The sequence below is a fragment of the Dendrobium catenatum genome, unplaced genomic scaffold, assembly GCF_001605985.2.
Source record: "Dendrobium catenatum unplaced genomic scaffold, ASM160598v2 fragScaff_scaffold_152, whole genome shotgun sequence".
Lineage (NCBI taxonomy): Eukaryota > Viridiplantae > Streptophyta > Magnoliopsida > Asparagales > Orchidaceae > Dendrobium > Dendrobium catenatum.
Window position 1 is genome coordinate 245941 of NW_021318614.1, and position 22156 is coordinate 268096.

At 37.0% G+C, this 22156-nt stretch overlaps 2 protein-coding genes across 3 annotated transcripts in view; one reads left to right on the forward strand and one right to left on the reverse strand.

Moving 5' to 3' along the window:
• The first annotated feature begins 15644 nt into the window (after nt 1–15644).
• The window catches only part of LOC110101131 (SNF1-related protein kinase regulatory subunit gamma-1), a 46883-nt gene continuing 40371 nt past the window's right edge, over nt 15645–22156 (forward strand). Inside the window, exon 1 of one of the 2 annotated variants that reach the window (XM_028701165.1) lies at nt 15645–16022. In XM_028701165.1, coding sequence (XP_028556998.1) covers nt 15851–16022 — 172 coding nt within the window. In that variant the 5' untranslated portion in view covers nt 15645–15850. The remainder of the gene's footprint in view (nt 16023–22156) is intronic. The other variant, XM_020828922.1, reaches the window with a different exon arrangement.
• Nucleotides 20967–21613, reverse strand: LOC110101132. Its single transcript, XM_020828923.2, has 2 exons — nt 21295–21613; nt 20967–21215 (listed from the first exon to the last, which is right to left on the reverse strand). The coding sequence occupies exons 1-2, from the start codon at nt 21560–21562 to the stop codon at nt 21076–21078; spliced, it is 408 nt and encodes a 135-aa protein (XP_020684582.1). The 5' UTR covers nt 21563–21613; the 3' UTR covers nt 20967–21075.

A 22156-nucleotide genomic window follows, 5' to 3' on the forward strand; every position in this document is an offset into this window, starting at 1 on the left:
CATTCTTATTCAGTTATTTCTCTTACCGATGAGGAAGACCTATATAGTGGTGAAGACAGAATACTTGATGCTCCATAAGAGTTCAAAGATGGCGTCACTACAGCCATGGATGAACTATGTGAGGTTAACTTAGGCATTGAGTCAGATCCTATGCTTATTTTTTATAGTTCCCTACTATCTGATTCAGAGGATAAAAAATACATCAAGTTATTCTTAGAGTTTAGAGACTGATTTGTCTGAAACTACACCGAGATGTCTGGTCTAAATCTAGAAGTAGCAGTTCATAAGTTGGACATTAAGCCTGATGCAGTCCCTGTTAAACAAGCACCTCGTAGGATGAGGTTAAAGATAGAACAATAGGTGACCGTTGAAACCAAGAAGCTTATAAAAGCTGGTTCATTAGGGAAGAGAAGTACCCTACTTGGCTTGCCAATATTATTCCAGTCTGGAAGAAGAGTAGACAGATTTGTGTCTGTATTGACTTCCGTGATTTAATCAAGGCATGCCCTAAGGATGATTTCCCTCTTCTTATCCCCGAGCTTATGGTGGATATAGCATCATCCCATAGCATATTCTTATTCATGGATGATTTATCTGATTACAATCAGATAAAGATGAACCTCGAAGATGAAAAGTTCACTGCATTTCGAATACCTATAGGTGTCTTTTGTTATAAGATGATGCCCTTCGGTCTCAAGATTGCCGGGGCCACCTATCAACGTGCAATGACTGTTATCTTTGATGAGATGATACACAAGCAAGTTGAATGCTATATTGATAATTTGGTAGTCAAAAGCAAGGTCCGTGGAGATTACCTCCAAGATCTATGAATCATTTTTGAATGCCTGCATAAATTCGATCTAAAGATGATCCTTTGATATGCAGATTTGGAGTTAGTGCAGGAAAGTTTTTAGGGTTCATAATTCGCTACCGTGTCATTAAGATAGACCCTTCTATGATCAAAGCCATAGTAGATTTAAAGCCGCCTAAAAGTCTTACCCAGTTAAAAACCTTTCAGGGTAGACTTGCTTTCTTGTGGAGATTTATCTCCAATATTTCTGGAAGGTTTCATTCCTTCTCTTCACTCGTGAAGAAGGATGCCCGATTCAACTGGGATGAGAGTTATCAGGAGGCTTTTGAGAGTATAAAGCGCTACCTGATGAACCCCCTTATTTTAGCTGCACCTATTCCAAGTAGGTCGTTTATTCTCTACACTACGGCCCTGGATGAGCCCTTAGGTGCATTATTGGCTTAAGAGAATAAGGATGGTAAGGAGAATGCCTTGTACTACCTTAGCAGGCGATTGATACCTACAGAGCATAAGTACCCAGCAATAGAAAAGAAATGTTTAGCCTTGATCTTCACGGTATAGAAGCTTAGGTATTATATGCTATCACATAAGATTAATTTGATCTATCGAGTCAACCACTTGCAGTACTTGATGACCCGTTCGATCCTCTTAGGTCGTCTAGTATGGTGGTCTATGATACTACTATAATTTGATATTACATTTGTTCCTCAGTGGACCGTCAAAGGATAGGCTCTAACTGACTTTCTGGCTGATCACCCTGCTAATTCTCCACTCAACGATGATCTACCTAATGAATTAATCTTGAGTGTGGATGAATAGGAGTCCCCTATTTGGGAGTTTTACTTTGACGGGGCGTCATCCGTTAAAGCTTTAAAGCCATATGAAACTTCTATAGTTAGGGTAGGTTTAGACCTTATTTTTGTGTCCCCTAAAGGTCACACTCTACGGTACTCCTATAGCTTATCATAACCTCATACTAATAATGAAGCTGAGTACAAAGCTCTGATTTTGGGATTAGAGTTGTCCATTCAGATGAATATTATGCGGGTGAAGATCTTTGGAGACTCCCAACTGATAATCAATCAAATAGCTAGAGTCTACAAAGTGCTTAAGCCTGAGCTCTTGCCATATTATAATAAAGTAATATAGCTCTTATGCTGTATACCAGAAGTAACTTTGGCTAAGATCCCTAGATTTGAAAATGGAAAGGCAGATGCCTTGGCCAAGTTAGTAAAAGAATTAGCATACCCTGTTAGAAACCTCGTATCTATTGTTGTCGAGTATCGTCAAGCTCTATGCCCCACAGACTTATCTTCTCCTGATCAAACCCTCACAGTGTTTTCTGTTGATGAGGAGCCAGATTTGAGAGAGCCCTTCTTATAATATTTGAAGCATGGTAGGCTTCTAGATGATAGATCTCTCATCGCTCAAATTAGAAAGAAAGCTCCATCATTCGCCTATGTAAATGAAATCTTGTATCGATGCCCTTTTGACCAAATGTGGTTGAGATGCCTCAATAAAGAAGAGGCTAGTAAAGTCATAAGCGAGAAACATGAAGGGCTTTGTGGTGCCCATCAATTCGGACCTAAAATGAAAGATAGAATTAAACGCCTTGGCTACTACTAGCCGACTATGATCCGTGATTATATGGAGCACAATAAAAGGATCCACCAGTGCCAGATTCATGGCATGGTGATTCACCAACCCCCTAATCTGTTGCACCCCACTATATCTTCTTGGCCATTTGAGGGCTGGGGTATGGATGTAGTGGGTCATATAAACCCTCCTTCTTCTAAGGGTAATAGGTTTATTTTAAGAAGTTAAATCAGAAGATGTGATGTGTTTCTTTCGCAATAACATTGTTTATCACTTTGGCGTTATGCGCTGTATAATCTCTGATAACGACCCATCCTTTAGAAGCACCAAAATTGCCAGATTTGCCCACCGCCATAACATCAATTGGCGATACTCCTTGATTTACTACCCCAAAGCCAATGGCTTGGCAGAGACATTCAATAAGACTCTTATACAACTGATAAGAAAAATTCTTGTTACAAATAAAAAAGAATGTCATGATAGGTTACCTGAGTATTATGAGCCTATAGGACTACCTACCGTACTCCTACTCAGTCCACCCCATATGCTTTAACTTTTGGGGTTGAAGCAGTCCTCCCACTTGAGGTCAAGCTCTCCTCACTGCGTGTGGCAGTTAGTTATAATCTAACTGATGAAGATAATACCCGACTGAGGTTGGAAGAGCTTGATGATTTATACGAGCTTCATTTACGAGCTTATTTGAGCCTTAAGCTATGCCAGGCCCAGATGGCCCGGCACCACGATCACCTTGTTAGACCCCGCACTTTTCGGGTAGGCGATCTAGTTCTAGTTTTACGTATGCCTGTCATTTTGCTTCGTCGATAAGGTGGTAAGTTTGAGCCTATTTGGGAATGCCCCTTTCGTTGTAGAGCAAGTTTATGAAGATTGTGTCTACCTACTTGTTAATGTAAATGGCGTTCACCCCGTGTATGACCTCAACAGGCAGTACTTGAAAAAGTACTATGCCTGAGTCTAGTACTTCACATGAGAGCCTCCCTACCGCCCGTAGATATTCATCTGTATATGTAACTCCTAAAATGATCCCTCTTACTTTTTAGCAGTCTGTGTGGCCACGACGATTTGTCCTCTACCACACGAATTTCTCTTGGAAGAGTATAAGGGTATCCTTGAAGGTGATACGCTAATACGCCGTAGGGATGTTTTTTACTTCTGTCTATGCGCACCAATCACATTGGTGCTAGTGCACAGGATCTTAGTTTGGTCTCCCCTTGGCAGGTCTTAGTCCCCCAGTTTCACTTCCCAAGTGTGGTCTGGGATATCAAAGCCAATAATTCAAGTCTATTTTTGAGATATGATACTGGGTCCACATCATCCTATGATAGTCAGGTGTGGTGATAGAGATCCACTATCCCTATTTGAGTCTCTTCTTCCTATCAGTCCTTAGCTGATATTTGTAGCCCACAGTCCATTCATATGAGTTGAATGTGATGAGAGATGTCAGAGTCTTTAGCTTAGATCCTTCTTGAGGTGAGATACTGGGTATGTACCATCCTATGCTAGTTAGGAGTGATAATGTTGATCCTCTATCCTGGTTTTGATTTTTAGTTATATATCAACTCCACTATGATTGTGCTCCCTAGTTCATTCACATGAGTTGAATGTGGTTTGAGTTATCAAAACCAATGGGTCTATTTCTTATAAGATCATTTGTAATCTCTTTCTCCAGTTTTATTCATGTGGCGAACATGATCTAGGATATTAAAATCATTCACTTTTCCCTCCCTTTAAAAAAAATATATATACATGTGATGAAAAGAGGGAAGCTCTTAGTAGAGCAAAACCGGTTGCCCTTGTTACAGGAAGAACTTGGTAAAACTCTCTAAGGGCACAAGTTCCCCAAAGTTCTCTTTCTTCTCTCTCCTTTGAGGCACCTTGGTGCCTGCCTCAAGGATGAAAGCATACTCATTTAGGTATTATCTTTCATTATTATAATTATTTTAGTTATTGATGTGATGCATCATGCCTTGGATACGGGCATCACCGTCTTACAGGCTTTGGTCTTTTGGAGGAAAGATCAAACCCTCCTCTGACCGCTTTTGGCAGCCTACCCTCCCATTCATGCACTGCTCTGAGCTGCCAGAGTGGTTCTATGAATGTGGTAGTGTCACTGTTACGCTTCACAGGGTCCTACCCAGTTATGGTAGGTGTTACCACTGTGATCTTTTGATGATCATGGATTTCACTCATGATTACTATACTAGGTGTCATGTGTACTCCCTTGTCACCTCAGAGTTATTTCTTGATTATGATGTAGTACATCTTAGCTCAGATGTTAGCATCACACCCTCAGGAGTCTTAATTTTCTGGTGGAAGATCGGCTCCTTCATTCCTTTTCTGACATACTTCAATATTCATACCTTACTTTGAGTTGCTAGAGTAGCCTTATGAGTGTAATAGCATTGCTTTTACTCCCACAGGGTTCCACCAGTTTGTGTGGGTGTTACCCCAGTGTTTCTTTGATGTTATTCAATCTTATTCATGATTACTATCCTCATATAGTGAGCGTGTCCCCTTACTACCTAGAGTTATCTTCCTGTGCATGATGTAGTATATCCTGTCTTAGATGTTAATATCACTACTTTTAAAACTTTGACCTTCTAGCAGAAGATTAGTTCTTCCATTCCTTTTTGTGGCCCATCTTATCATTCATACACTAGGCTCAGTTGTCAGATTAGTCTTATGAATGTGTTGAGGTCACTTCCACTTCCCGCAGGGTCCCACTAGTTTATGTGGGTATTACCACTGTGAGCTTTTTTCTTATTCAAAGAGTGCTCCCTCACTATTTTGGTTCTTTCCCTCTACTTGGTGATATGGGGTGTTGCGCCTTAGGTGCCACCATCACCTTTTTTTTGAGCTTGAATTTTACAGCATGAAGTCAGCTCTTCAGTGTCTTCTCCCACTAGTTTCCCATTGAGACCACTCCTGGTTGCCGGAGAGGTCCTTTGGATGTGTTGATGCTACTTCTACTTTCTACAGGGTCTTCATCAGTTAGTATGGGTTTACCATTGTAGCTCCTTTGATGATTGTTTTTTTTACTAGGCTTGATCCTATTTTCTGTAGTAGAGGTGCCCTCTCACTGCTACAGTTCTTTTACTCCTTTAGAATGAGATCACCTATTTGCACACTCTACTGAGGGTGTATCTCTTCCAACTTTCTTGGGAGACACCATTTCGATGTCTTCCTCCCCTTTTGTGTAGGGTTAGGGTTCCCTAAGAGATCCTGACGGCACATGGATACTCATGACCACGACGATTTATCCTCTACCATATGGTTACCAAAATGCTAGCTTGGGATCCCTTAGGTGGATCTACCCTTAGAATTCTTCCATATATCTTTCCTTTCTCCCTCACATCCCCATACAGATCTGTGTCAGGCTGATGTTGAGGTGATTTTTTACCTCCTATCCTGCTGTTTCGATACTAACAGACAGGTAGGTGGTCTTACTTGTGATCAGGACAAATCGTCGAACGGATTGTCCTGTTGAGAGAGCTTAACAGAGCTCCTGGAAGACACTCCTCACCATTCTTTTTTCCTTCTGATTGTCCTGTTGTGATCAGGTAGGCATCAGAGCCTGACTCTTTATTCACTAAGTTGAAATGACTGAGTGGGTATTGAGCCCTTCTTCATTTGTAAGGCCGAGCTGGTCGAGCGAATGTTGAAGCTTACCTGGTTAAGAGAAGCCTGGCCAGAGCACCTGGAAGACATTCCTTACCACATCTTTTTACTCCGGATGTCCTGTTAAAGACTAATCAGACTTCTATTTTCGTGGCTCATGAGATTCTTGTTGAGGTTAAGCAGAAGTAGTGAGTCACCCCAATCCACTATTTTGAAAGGATCAGGAGGAGCGGGATCCTTTTTACCTTCTACCCCACTGTCCATATACGATCAGACTAGTAGTTGGTTTTATTCACCCATTAAGAGAGCCCGACAGAGTTTCTGGGAGGCATTCCTTAACACCCCTTTACTCCGGATATCCTGTTAAAGACTAAGCAGGCTTTCATTTTCATGGCTTATAAGCTTCTTGCTAAGGTTAGACAGAAGTAGTGAGTTACCCCAATCCAATGTTCCAAAAGTATTAGGAGGATCGGGATCCTTTTTACCTTCTACCCCGCTGTCCAGATATGGTCAGACTGGTAGTTAGTTTTACTTACCCATTGAGAGAGCTCGACAGAGTCCCTAGGAGGCAGTCCTCAAGACCCCTTTATCCTGGATGCCCTATTAAAGACTAAACAGGCTTCCATTTTCGTGGCTCATGAGCTTCTTACTGAGGTCAAACATAAGTAGTGAGTCACCCAATCCACTATTATGAAAGGATCGAGAAGAGCAAGATCCCTTTCACCTTCTACCCCATTGTACAGATACAGTCAAACTAGTAGTTGGCTTTACTTACCTAGTTGAGAGAGCCCGATAGAGTCCCTGGGAGGCAGTTCTCAACGCCCCTTTACTTCGGATGTCCTGTTAAAGACTAGGCAGGCTTCCCTTTCATGGCTTAGTCACTTTTTATTGAGGTCAGGCAGAAGTGCTGAGTCACCCCAATCCACTGTTTAGAAAGGATCTGGAGGAGACGAGATCATTTTTACCTTTTATCTGGCTATTTCGATATAGTCAAGCAGATAGTTGGCCTTACTTACCTAGTTTGAGAGCCCGACAGAGTCCCTGTGAGGCATTTCTCACTACTTTTCTATCCTGAGTGTTCTGTTGTGATCAGACAGGCGCCAGATTTTGTGACTCCTCTATTTATTATTTCGATTCGGTTAGGTAAATATTGATTCACCCCAATCTATTGTTCTGAGATGAGTAGGAGGAGACTGGGCCTGTTTACCTTCTATTATGCTATTTCAACATGGTCAAGCAGATAGTTGGTCGTAAGGTCCACCAAATACAAGACTTAAATCAAGTCATGAAGAGAGAGAACATCTGGGATTTTCTAGAGAGAGAAAATCACTTTTTTCGAATTTTCTGTTCCCGCTTTTTTCTAAGGTGGGCGGCGCGGTCATCGGATGATGATCGGAACTCCTTGTTGATTGTTATGGCTAATCTGCGACCTCCTTTATCGCTTCGGAATGGTGGTAGAGGCGGAAATGGGATTGTAATCAGAGAAGGGATTGATAGCTTTTCTTTTAGTAGCATTCCTTCCTTGCTTTTATTTGCTATCAAGGAGGAATGTGATGCTTTTCATTCTTTTCAAGTGTAATTAGTTTTACTTTTTTCTCTTAATGCAAGTTTTGCAAGCCTTCAAAAAAAAAAAAGCATATAGTTGGTCTACGTTTACTACTTTACCTTTGGTTCTCTCTTCGGCTCTGCCCTTGCTACAGGTTAAGGCTAGGGGAGAAATCCCCCTTACTTTCTCACCCTCGTGGTGACCTTTATCCTCGATTCTCTCTTTGGCTCTGCCCTCACTATTGGGTAAAGGTAGGGGAGAACCCCTTTACCTCTTTTTTTTTTTTCACCCTAGTGATGATCTCTACTTTGGTTCTTTCCTCGGCTCTGCCCTTGTTGAAGGGAAATGCTAAGAAAAGGCCCCACTACTGGTTCACCATTTTGGTGCCACTTTACTTGCACACTGCTTCTCTTGTTTCTCTTATAGGCTCTGCCCTCGCTATAGGGTAAGGCCAGGAGAAGAGCTCTCTACCTTGCTTCCACCTTTTTGGTACTCTTACACTCATGTTCTTCACTATACTCTCTTTGTCTCAGTCGGTCAATGCCAACACGAGCGGTTCACTAATTATTCACCGCTCCTGTTGGGGATCCGTTTGTTGACCTGTTTTTTCCCCAGGACTAGGTCAAGGAGTTGACCTGGTCAAATTTGACCAGGCTAGACCCCAGGACCCATCCCAATGGGTTTAGGGAGTGAAGTTAAGTCTGCTGAGCCCAGACCCAGGTCTTGGGTTAACCTAGTTGACCAAGTCAACCAGGGTTGACCTAATTGAACCCTAACCTCCTTCTACTAAATTTTAAATCCAATCTAAGTCTTCTTAGCTCAATCGACTCTTCCCTTAGGACTAATTGACTGATTTGACCAATTCAAGCATTGACTTGATCGAACCTGGCTCCTAATGGGTCAATATGACCTATTTTGGCCCATTAAAGGCTATTTAGTGCCTTGAATTGATTCAAAAGGGATTTAATATAAAAACCACAGCTAGGGCATCATAGTTTCCCTCCTATTTAGCTCTTGATTTGATCTCAACCGTTGAGGAGAAGGCTAAGGCTTTAAATAGTAAAAAAATTAGGGTTAAAAGGATCTTTTTCATGCTCTCTCCCTCGCTAGGCCACAAAAGGCTCTGAGATTTTGTGTGAGCATCCCCACGACCTCCCTCCATCTTTTCCAAGTGATTCCCGCCACCAAGACTTCGCTGGAGGTGAGATTCCTGCGAGAACAAACCTTCCAAGTTGAGTTTCCGTCGATCGAGGGCGAATCGAGGCTCATGTTCAACTAAGAAATTATACGAGGGCAATCTACAAGTGCAACAAGCCCAAGATTGACTGAATTCACTATGTGGATTGAGGTATATCTCAAACCCTAGGTAGAAACACTTAGATCTAATTAGCTTTTTATACAAATATTTTTCAGACCGTGCTAAACGTACCCCATAAATGCTCTTCATATGGGTAATTTAGATTTAAAATTTCATTGCATTTGATCGATTGTATTGAGCGAACGAGGCTTTCTTCAGTTTTAGGGCATCGGACGGGCTGTGCATGAGCCGTATGCCATTCTAAGCCATTAATTTTGATATCAACGACCTTGATCGCAGTGTTCCGCGATTTATGCCAGCCGCTGATCTGGATCTGCGTGAAAGCCTTCGATCTGACGTGATACAAGTCGTCTGATCAAAAAATTGAGCCATCATACGGTCAGTCGCGACACTGATTGGATTAAGTGGCTGTCGTGTTGGGCCCGCTGCCGCTCTATTCCCGGGTAATGATTGTGCGGCGCATAATTGTCGCCGCCGCGGGAGTCCATGCCAGCCAACGGGAAGCTGCCACCTGGCAACTCAGCTGTCGCCAGATTATATATATATATATATAGTTTTAAATTATTTTTTAAAACATATTTTTAAGTAGTGAAACTTCAAATAATTATTAAAAATTATATATATATCCAAAAAATACCTATAATATATCAAACTGTTCGGAATCGAATCCTCTTTAATTTAAAATTATTTTTATATAGAAATAATAATAATACTTGGATTTATTTTAAAAAAATTAAAAAGGATATTATTATTATTATTATTATATTGTTTTATTATTTAAAGAAGTTATTTTCAGAGCTTAGCACTTTATTTTTATTTAAGAATTATTTTTAAAACATTAATTACTTTAAAATTATTTTGAAAAATATCATTTATTGTATTTAAACTTTAAAAAATTATATCTTTGTCATTTTAAATCGGATTTCGACGTGCAACCCCTCATTCTTTTAAAAAAATATTTATATATTTTTATTTAAAAATTATTTTCAAAAAAGAACTTTGCTATTTCTTGCAAATTTCTATTTTGATTTAGCTATTTGAGTATTTTAATATTATTTAAATATTTATTATTATAATTATTTTAAAATTAAAAATTATTTTCAAAACCTTTTAAAAACCTCGTTAGGGTGGCCAATGGATCTCTCCTATATGTACTTATTATAAATTGATTTATTTTGAATTACTTTATTTTCAAAAATCTATATACTTACAAGTATTTTTTAAATTATTTTAAAATTACTTATACTTTAAATCTTAATTTCGGGAGATCTACTCCAGTGAAATTTTAAACATAAATTATGCATGTGAAGAGCAATCATGAGGGAGGTGGATTAGTGGATGATTGAGTCACAATCATTCACTAATCCCTTCATTAGATGTACTTACTTTTTTATCGTAGTTTACATGTGTAGGATGCACCACTACTTAGTTTAGACTCTCATAGATCTAAAGACATGATGTGTTTACTTTGTTTATGTATTTCCATACATTGTTACCCTGAGGGTTAGATAAACTTCACTTTAAACTCATATAACATAGTGACATCCTAAGGACAATAATTAAGGATATGTCTAGTGAACTTAGAAAAAAATTTAGGAGCTAGGATAGATCACTAATTGACATGAAAACTTCTACACTTAAATCTAGTGACATCTGAAACATCTCAAAATTTTCTATGAATTTTTAGGAGCTTTTAGACCCCTTTATCAACCAACCCTAATTTACCTGTTAAATAGGGCCCGATACCTTCTAAAAACTATAGTAAATTCATTTTAGATCAGAAAATACCAATAATACCTCAAATTGTTTAGAATCTGATCCTTAACCTTAGATAATTAGGGCCTTATTAGTTTGACCTAAGTCTGACCCTTAATTTAACCTTAAGTAGAAATTACCTTTTTGCCCCTAATAAATTATTAAAAATTATTTAAAATTCTAAATTTTCTCCAAACACTTTGGAACACTTTCTCAGATCATTCCTGACTTTTAGGGGTTATTCCAATCAGTTTGGAGCTAATTTGGATCAAAACCATAAAATTCCCCCTTAATTAAATATTTTAGATAATTCTCATAAATACCCAAACTTTAGAAATTCATGATTAACTGTAGAAAATTCCAAATTAGGCAAACTCAATTGCATTCAGCTCCAATTAGGGTCTAGTATTTATTAAAAATATTAGGATTCTAAAAACTAACTTAAATTAGAAAGTCAACTTTCTGGTTAACCCCAGCCTATAGTCTAGGACCCGAAACTTGTAAAATTCATAGCTTTGCCTAGGAAGCCCCAAATCCTCAAACTACCTATCTAACTACTCATCTTAAAGTCTAGTATTTACATAAAGTGTCAGGAATCCCAAACATAGCCTATTTCTTATAGCGACCTTTTGGACCCCCTGAGCCTAGTACCTTGGAGGACCCGGGACTTTTCAAAATTGGCTAATATAATTTAAACTTCAAATATCACTTCCCTTGGTATTTAAAAGTGATCAACAAACTAAATCAATTGAAACGGATCATAATCTATTAATATTTGAACTTTAATTAAAGTTTTCTTTTCTAGCCTTCAACAAACTTGAACTCTAGGCAACTTTAACTAATTATGCAATTTAGGATCTATCCCAACCACACAAGCTTTACACACACATAGAATTGTTTTTCTTGGGCACCACTTTTAGACTTAGGTTAGGCCGGTATTTTCTTTTCTACTGTGTGCCGGGATTTTTATAGTTTTCACCGCATGCTGTGATGAACTGTTGCTGTGTTTGCTTACTTTTATTGCACTCTGAGAATGGATGTGATGGGTAATATATTTACCCTTATGTTAAGAATGACATATGTATATTATTGTTCTTTCAGGTGGCCATGCTCATGCAATGCTAAAGGGGGGCAATTGTCATGATTTCTAATGATATTTTGTGCATGTGCTTGCTCAGCCCCCCTAAATAAATGAGGGCTAATATCATTAAATAATAACTACTACATGTGCTCCAGAAATTGCTTAGCCCTCAATGATTAAGAGCATGGCTAAGAATATGGCTGTGGATGTGTACTTTTATTTTTATATAAAACTGCTTGGGATTTTTATTAGGATAACCTTGCAGGTAACTTAAGATTTACTATTTTTCAATTAATGTAATATTTATAATATTGGTGAGAATTGTGAAAATAACTCTGAGTTGCGATATTCTTATTCAGATCGAATTTCAAAAGAAGAAGGCATCCTCAAAGGGGAGAGTCTTATTCCATATGAAAGATCGAGCTTGGATGGCTTTAGATATCCAAAGAGAAAAGACAATACCCCCTGTAAGGGGAGGAATTGTCTCTTCGTTTAGATATTAAAGCCACGACGAATCTAAGGAGTCCAAGGAGGAGAGATCCAAGAAGTCCAAGGAGGATAGATCTAAGGAGTCCAAGGAGGAGAGGCCCAAGGAGTCAAAGGAGAGGAAGTTCAAGAAGACTGAAGACTTGAAGACCAATATCCCACTCAAAGTCATTTGTGTCAGTCATAGGCTTAAAAATCCGGGTTGTTGGGAGTGGTGCCCGGCCACTTTATTTCCTACAGACCCTGGGTTGTAATTAAAGAGCATTTGGCCTATGAACATTTACTTGATTAGTTTATTTATATTGATGTGTTTACTTTGCTTGTGCAGTAGAAATTGCCTGCTTTTTCTAGATTTCTTTTTTGCATGTCGCTTTTATTTTATCCTGGATACCGTTAGGCTCTCTAAGGACAACAAAATATTTTATACTCATAACTAATCTCTAAAAAATTTAAGTTTAAATAACATATAAACTTAATGAATTTAGAAAACTGTTGGAATCGTCCGGGGTCGCATGCATATTAATGCATTCTCTCCCTCCTAATAAGACACCTCCCCTCCTGCGGGTAGAGTCCGAATAATTTGGCCTATGAGGATGAAGTTCCAGACTTGGGGATGGCCAGTCTTTTCTAAAAATTATTTTTATAATAAGCCTATTTTTAAAATCTAAAGCATATTTGATTTGAAAACTTCAACTAGCATGCATTGCAATAGAAACTAATTAAAATTAAATTTTAATTGCATTAGTTAGGAGCATCTACTTGCATAAGTCCGGGACCAATTAGGAAACTCCCTAGATGTCGGTCATACTTTCAAAAACTGTACCACCCACCCATCTCTCATAATTGACCTGACATCATGGTTTTAAAGCGATTAGGCGGTTAGCTGGCTCCCCAATTCAGGCCGGGATAAGTCCAGGTTTTGCACTATATTAGTTAGGACACGGGTCTTAGTGTTGTTCGTAGAACACTAAGCCCAATCTAGATTTAGGATTCAAGGCTACTACATTCGGTCTCGTAGTATGCCTAAAATAATAGATAAGTTCCCTATACTTTAGGGACTATAAATCCTACTTATTTGCGTCATAGAATGACGTCATCTCCATCCTTCTCTCAAGCTTGTGTTGTCTGCTTGAATTCATTTTCTTCAGTTTCTCTTTAGTATCCTAGGGCCTCCGAATGCTGGTGTGAATCACACATGCTGATTGAGCCAAATCGGACATTTCTTCCCTTTGGATAGGACTTCCTATTCTTAGCCCTATGTGCCAACCCCACTTTGGAAGGGATAATGTATGATCCTTAATCGAGCCTTCTCGGGCTCCGGCCTGGGATGTAATTAACCACGGGGGCTTGCGCATGTGGGAAAGAAGAAGACATCCTCAAAGGGGAGAGTCTTATTCCATATGAAAGATCGAGCTTGGATGTCTTTAGATATCCAAAGAGAAAAGACAATACCCCCTGTAAGGGGAGGAATTGTCTCTTCATTTAGATATTAAAGCCACGACGAATCCAAGGAGTCCAAGGAGGAGAGATCCAAGAAGTCCAAGGAGGATAGATCTAAGGAGTCCAAGGAGGAGAGGCCCAAGGAGTCCAAGGAGAGGAAGTTCAAGAAGACTGAAGACTTGAAGACCAATATCCCACTCAAAGTCATTTGTGTCAGTCATAGGCTTAGAAATCCGGGTTGTTGGGAGTGGTGCCCGGCCACTTTATTTCCTACAGACCCTGGGTTGTAATTAAAGGGCATTTGGCTTATGAACATTTACTTGATTAGTTTATTTATATTGATGTGTTTACTTTGCTTATGCAGTAGAAATTGCCTGTTTTTTCTAGATTTCTTTCTTGCATGTCGCTTTTGTTTTATCCTGGATATCATTAGGCTCTCTAAGAACAACAAAATATTTTCTACTCATAACTAATCTCTAAAAAATTTAAGTTTAAATAACATATAAACTTAATGAATTTAGAAAAATGTTGGAATCGTCCGGGGTCGCATGCATATTAATGCATTCCCTCCCTCCTAATAAGACACCTCCCCTCCTGCGGGTAGAGTCCGAATAATTTGGCCTATGAGGATGAAGTGCCGGACTTGGGGATGGCCAGTCTTTTCTAAAAATTATTTTTATAATAAGCCTGTTTTTAAAATCTAAAGTATATTTGATTTGGAAACTTCAACTAGCATGCATTGCATTATAAACTAATTAAAATTAAATTTTAATTGCATTAGTTAGGAGCATCTACCTGCATAAGTCCGGGACCAATTAGGAAACTCTCTAGATGTCGGTTATACTTTTAAAAACTGTACCACCCACCCATCTCTCATAATTGACCTGACATCATGATTTTAAAGCGATTAGGCGGTTAGCTGGCTCCCCAATCTAGGCCGGGATAAGTCCAGGTTTTACACTATATTAGTTAGGACATGGGTCTTAGTGTTGTTCGTAGAACACTAAGCCCAATCTAGATTTAGGATTCAAGGCTACTACATTCGGTCTCATAGTATGCCTAAAATAATAGGTAAGTTCCCTATACTTCAGAGACTATAAATCCTACTTATATGCGTCATAGAATGACGTCATCTCCATCATTCTCTCAAGCTTGTGTTGTCTGCTAGAATTCATTTTTTTCAGTTTCTCTTTAGTATCATAGGGCCTCCGAATGGTGGTGTGAACCACACATGCTGATTGAGCCAAATCGGACATTTCTTCCCTTTGGATAGGACTTCCTATTCTTAGCCCTATCTGCCAACCCCACTTTGGAAGGGATAATGTATGATCCTTAATCGAGAGTCTTCTCGAGCTCCGGCCTGGGATGTAATTAACCACGGGGGCTTGCGCCTGTGGGAAATTGAATTCCACCATCTCATAAACCCCACTCGAGCTGATGTATCGGATGGGGGAAACCCGTGATTGTGATTAGGCCATATATATTATTACCCATCGAGGTGCGTAGGCAAAAGCCGCTATCCTCCATGGTTAATCGTATGTATGGTCCAATCTGTCGCTTCCACTTGGCCCGTTTGCGCATTACTCTTTCGGAGGTCCACAATACTGTCACTAGAATCTCTTAGGTTCAAATCATTCTATCTAAATCTATTATTTTTTTGAGAGAAACAAATAGCTGCATTAATAACTAGAAAAACAAATCTAAATCTATTAAGTAACTATAAAAATCCTATACGGATATATATGAATATGCAGATTATTTGTAGAGTGAATGTGTAGTCAACAATTAAAGTTGAATAAATTTTTTATTAAATTAAAATATAAATAAAATAATAAATTTGACTCTAAACCGCCTCTAAATGATTTAGCAGTTTTAAATGAACTAAAAAAGATTAACCCATCTTATGCTTTAAATTTATAGTCAACGACAAAAAAAAAGTAAAAAGAATATACATATGGATAATTATCCGGAACAGCTTCGTGGGCCGTCAATGCGAAAAAGATCAAACAGGAGCGAATACAGTCTGCAGTGTTTGCGCGTTACAAGCGTTTCGAGCGTCCGCTTAGCATCTTTTTGAGGTCAGCCATTTTCTATCTGGTATCACTAGGGTAACGAAATCTTTGCTGGTCTCATTAGAGTGTGGGGAGAGAGTACTCGGGCGGCTGTCAGCAGTGATCGGTGATGGATAGTCCAAGGACGCCTCGTGAGTTGTCGAGCCCGGAGGCGAAGATCGGGCTTCGCGTGGAGGATCTATGGGATGTGCAGGAGCCGATGCTCAGCCCATCAGAGAAGCTCAACTCCTGCTTCGAGAGCATACCGGTTTCCTCCTTTCCATCCGCTGCTCCTTCTCTAGGTAACCGAAACGCCCCTTCTCAGACGCATAGTTAACTTTCGCTCAATTGCGTGCAAATTATGTAGCGCCAAGACGCTGCCATTTGATGAGTGAATATTCAGTGATTCAACATTGGATGGTTGTCTGTTAGAACTACTGCAGTTGTAGGCTATCCAGATAAAAAAATGGGCTTGAAAATTGTGGCAATTTTATGCAAAAGCTATGAAAGGTGCGTGGTATCAGTAATTTGTTCATGCTAATCTTAGTTTTGGTTAAATTAGAGTTACTAACTTCACAGAACTAAACAGGGAACGATAATTAGTCGAGTGAAAGTCGAACTCCTTGATTTCAAATTTCGCATAAATCAGGTTCAAGTCAACTAAAATATAATCCAGTTTAAGCCGGCAGCCTAGCTGACTCTAGTGGGGGCCCACTAGTTAAAAAATTAGGTATATATATAAATAAATATGTTTACTGGTTCTTTACTTCTTTATTAAAGCAAGAGATTTCCTTTCGAAAGAAAATAAAGGAAATTCTTCTATAAGTTCGGCACGTCTTTGGGCGTTAAGGTGGTTATCCCACCAACCATTTAAAACTCATAAAAGCAGAGATGATCATTTGACCGATTTGTGTGGTTGAATTCTTCTAAAGGACAACTATACAGCATACGGTGCAATGTATCCTGTATCTGTTTTTCAGCATACTCATCAATATTCATTTATAGATAGTTAGAAAAGATTTATCAAAATCTTTTTTAATACTATCATCAGATTTTTCATAAAGGATCTTAACAGGACTAGGGGTTTGAATCGAGGGCTAATTTTGTGAAGATCCCAAAATTGGTCTTGTGGTTCTCTGATTGTTGAGTACTAAACTATTCTTTAATTAATCTAAATCAAGTTCAGAATGATTATTTGAAGTGAGTTCATTCTATGTGGTAGAAAGATTAGTCACTTTTAATTTGTCTATTAAATCCTAGAAGTCCTTGTTAGAAGGTCCAATGTTAAGAGAGATAGCAATGATCTGATAAAGCTTATGTTCTAGTTTGAATAGATGAGTACAGAGGATTATAATATTAACATAATAAATTATATATTATATATATATATATATTAAAATAATAAGAAAAGATTTCATGATAGTAGTTCAATATTAGTTTTACCAAATGCCAAGATTTCTAAATTGTCTGATTTGTCATTTCTTTAAGAATAAGATAGCAAGCAGGGTGTTGTGCATGCCTTTGAGGAATAAATCTAATTTTCAAATCTTTATTAGATGTCTGAAGAATTTGATCAATTTCTTGATTGACTATTGGCATTGGTGTTGTACAGTTAGGAAAAGTCCAAGAATTTGGAAATTTGATTTCATCCCATTTGATCAGTCCATTTATAGCTCTGTGACTAGTTAACAAATTAGTTTCAATAATAATGGCACGATCAAAAGTTTGCGCTATTCTTTTAAGATCAAGGCATAAGGTATTTATTGCCTTAATGTGAATATGATATAATAAAACATTAAAACTATTGTTTATGATTTGGTTATAAAATCATAGTCATGCAATTGTAATTGAAGTTTATTAGATTTACATCAGCTAGAGATAAGCTTAAGTTAGGGAACATGTTAAAATACATCGATCCATGACATAGGCGAGCCTTCATCACTTTCGTAAGAGATTGTGCTCAGTTTAGGCAATGTCTATTTCTTAAACAAGCTAAAATAAAATCATTTAAACCATTATGTGTTTAAAAGCTATTTGAAAAGCTATTTGAATTAATCCTTTGAATTAATCCAATATGTAAAATTATAAAGTTTTCTATAATTATGCAAATCATCTTTAGCTAGAAAATGAATAAATTTTTTCATTAACACATATGGTAATAGATTGTTCAATAGTTTTGATTGAAAACAAGTAGAATTTCTAACTCAACTCCAAATTTGTCCCATTAGCAGTAGAACTAAGAGGTGATTCTTTTTATCATTACAATGATCCATGAGTGTTTTTGTTTGAGGTTTTTGATAAGAAATATTCATCATGGCCTAAATGTAGATCTAATGGTTGAATAAAATTTATACGAGAGCATCAATATAACTATATATAGTTATCTCCTGAAAAAGGTTTAATCATTGGTCTGTATGATGCAAGGTTTTTTTATCTTGCTAATTATTTAGCACAATTTTTAACATGTCATATGATGGTTATAAGCTTTTGCGCCCTTTCAGTTTTTCAATTCAAGATTGGGTCTAGCTTCCCAACTTTTAGAATTGAAGATGTTCTCTCAATTCAGGGTTGGGTCCAAATTCCCAACTTCTAGACTTGAGAGTATATGTTTACCTCATCAGGTCTTTCGCCTTTACTTGTGCGAGCTTATTCCCCAACATATGCCTTAAATCACTTTATACTCTCATTTTCATATACATTCCATAATCATATCAATAATTTAATTAACCACATGCATAATCCACATATGAATCAATTGTAATGAATTGAAATACTTGGTATCATGTGAAAAAATGCTATCATAAACATGATAAATATCAATTTGCAATTTTATAAAATTGTTACTATTTCTTATGCATCGTTTGGTATCTCACCTCACTTGGAATTCGTTCTTCTTGGTCTTGTTTTTCTTCTCCTTTTATGCATCTTCTCCTTTTATCATGTGAAAAAAATGCTATCATAAGATAAATATCTATTTGCAATTTTATGAAATTGTTATTATTTCTTATGCATTGTTTGGTATCTCACCTTACTTGGAATTCGTTCTTCTTGTCTTGTTTTCTTCTCCTTTTATACACTACCTAAACACATACATTTATTTTTTTTATTTACACCTGCTTAAAAATAAATAAAACAAACAATATGAATATATTACAACTTACCTCAATTGAGTTCTTCATTCGACCCAAATTCTTTTCTTAAACATTTTGCAATTCCCCTCCTGAATTCATAAATTAATAACATTTGAATTCAGCCATCAAATTATTGATTTCAGTTATATAAATTTATCCAACAATTTAATCTCATTTTTATTATATAAAGTCATCTAACAATTTATTTGAATTGCTAAATCATTTTCTTTTCATACTCTTCTTTCTCCTCTTTCTCCTCTTTCCTTCTAAAATTCAGCAATCCCAAACAACTAACTTCAATAATATTTATTAGATAACACAGATGCTTGTACAAAGAGTTTTCTGATTTCAGATAACATAGATGCTTAAATTTTAAATCTCTTTATCAAATTAGTAATTATACCTGCTCCTAAATATTTGCCTTAGAAGGCATGAACTCGCAGCAACCTATTTCTTCTTTGCGTTCCCTCCTAGTGGCTCCGCTGAATCCCTTCTCCAGCTCACCCACAACGTCCAACTTCAGAGAACGATGGGTAGGAAATTAATACTAAGTATCGCATAAACCCTAACATCCACTACTCTATTATTGCTTAAACAAATAAAACAAAAACTCTCAGCTATACACACCATACATTATAATATAGATATTCTTAATTCCACTAGGCTCTTGCATTCCTCTAAGCTCTAATGCTAACCGTTGGATGGACTAAGGGAAAGATCAGCCAAGGCATGCTAGCCTAAGTGGAATCATGGAATTTAGAATCTAAATTGCATTAATTCTTCATATACCTAATACTTTGATTACCATCAATTGCTATAATCATAATAATTTAATTACAAACAGTTAAATACATTAGCTATACCATTAGTACAATTAGCTTAATACTTTATGCATACTTATATATGTCAAACTACTCGGTTTTAAAAGCAGAATTTAATGAAAATCAATAAATATTTAGAGAAAATTTATACTTACATGTATTTTAAGTACTTGGGTATTATAAAAACTGAGTTCTTCACATTGTAAAGAAATTATGCATACTTAAATTAAACCTAACAGTGCTATTACTTTTAGCAAATGCATGATTAATAGGATATTGCATCATAAAGATTAGGGATTAAATCCTTAAGGAGAGAATTGCATTTGCTAGTGCTGATCCTCTTCGATAAATTTTGTTTAACTATTGGATCTATGTGCAGGCTATGATGAAGGATTTTTAAATTGAAAATCCTAAATGCAAACACTTACGAATATTTGAAATGATGAAATAAGCTGGAGAAAAATGCTTCTTGATTCTATTATTGTTAGGAAAAGTTTATAATTAAGTTAGAAATTCTACTTGATCTTATGAAAGATATTTGCAATTTTTGGGTTGTCACACTTCATTTTCACCCTCTTCTGGACAATCTGAGATGACAAAAGTGAACAATTTGGACAAGTGAAATTCTTACCATATACATCATCATTTAATTTGTTAGGATAGAATAAGTGAAAAAGTAATCTAGCTAAATCATCTAAAAAATTACACTTAATAATCATCTAATAATCCATCATAAAATTGAAATGAGAGCGTACATGTAAAATCATCATTTTAAATATAGAACCTCTAACATAACTTCTAAAATAAATGTATACATATCCATGTTCTTTAATATACATCATCATTATGTACATCTTTTATAATATCTAACATCATTCACCCAAAATATTTGTTTACATAGCCCAGGTAGTCACTTGTCTTCTATTTCACCTACCCCCTTTTCTTTTTCTTAAAATCATGGTATGACATCGAATAATTTATAAGATTAATGAGATAAATAATTCTAATATATAGTTCAAACATATAAAAAAAAATCATAAAATGTCATGCTAATTATATGAGCAAAAAGAATCATTTACCTTCAATTATACAAGTAGCTTAGTGCAGTAGCTATTAGTTCAATACATAAGTTATTAATCAACCAAATGAAGGATAAAATAAAAACAACATTTTAAAAGGCGAAATCGGGAATCGAGGCGTTTTGGCTAAGCGAGGCGAGGCGTAAGCCTCGAGGCGGATCGAGGCGTAAGCCTAGAAAATTATAAAAATAAAGCAATTTAAAATTATGAATAATGACAAAAATGTCAAAAAATAACAAAATATTACGTCAATTGTGAATTTGATGATTTGTTCTAAGATAATATTAGTATATTACTGGAAAAGAAGATTTAAAATAAACTCACTTAAAAATAAAACATCCCTTTAGGATCAAGACCCAATGCAGACTCATCATCACTTTGATTTTCTTCAGAAGAATCTTCATAATTAATGTCAAAGTCATCCTCAAACTCTTCTTCATCTATAATATTTTTTCCTTTATCCCCTATATCAGTTAATATTTCGTTAGCTCTAGAATGAAACAATAATAATATAAAAAAATAATTCATTATATTTAAGAATACCTTTGAATTTTTTTGAAGCTCCAATCTCACTTTGTTTCTTTCTTTTATATACATGAGTAGTTGCTTCACTGTCTTCATTGATTTGAGTTTCTCCTTCTACTTCAACTTCAGAAACATCAACATTCTTAGGAGTAACCCATTCATCATCAGATTGTAAATCATCAACAAGTAAAGAGTCAATTTCATTATCAATGCTTCCTTGCTTCTGTAATTTGAGATGTCTATCTTTCAGTTTTTTGTTAAACATAACATAAACAAGTTTGTTCATTCGATCTGTGGCCAATCGATTTCTTCTCTTAGTATGAATTTGATTGAAGATGCTCCAGTGTGGGTTGATGATGTATACTTGTTTGTAGGAATGTCCTTGATTCCATCTCATTGCCTCTCAAATCAATAGGCACTTATTTGTATATTGTATGAGATCATTTAGCACATACGAAATCGTAGATGTAAACTTGCAACTTACTACTGAGCGTGTACGCTAAGTGGTACGCGTCGTTCAACATAGTTTCATTTGGACCCTCGTAGGGGATCGTCGTAGGAAGATGTACTTGTTCACAGTGGTTCGTTGTACCATACCATACACACAGTGTTGTTTATCCACAGTGATTTGTAGTCTTTCGAGGGATCCGCTATACTGCTACGACCTCCTAGCGGTATTTGTATGGAGAACCTTGCTTGATTGGCACGAAACTCGTAACCTACCGTTGTTCACCCAATCTCAGGTGATTGATAATTGATTTGTTTGTAGAAGATGGAATCTTTGATTGCTGTCTCCAGTATTGCCGAAAAAGGGAAGTAGAGGGGAGCAATGTATCATGCTCAGTACGCGAGCAATACTTGCTCGGTACGAGCGGTGTTG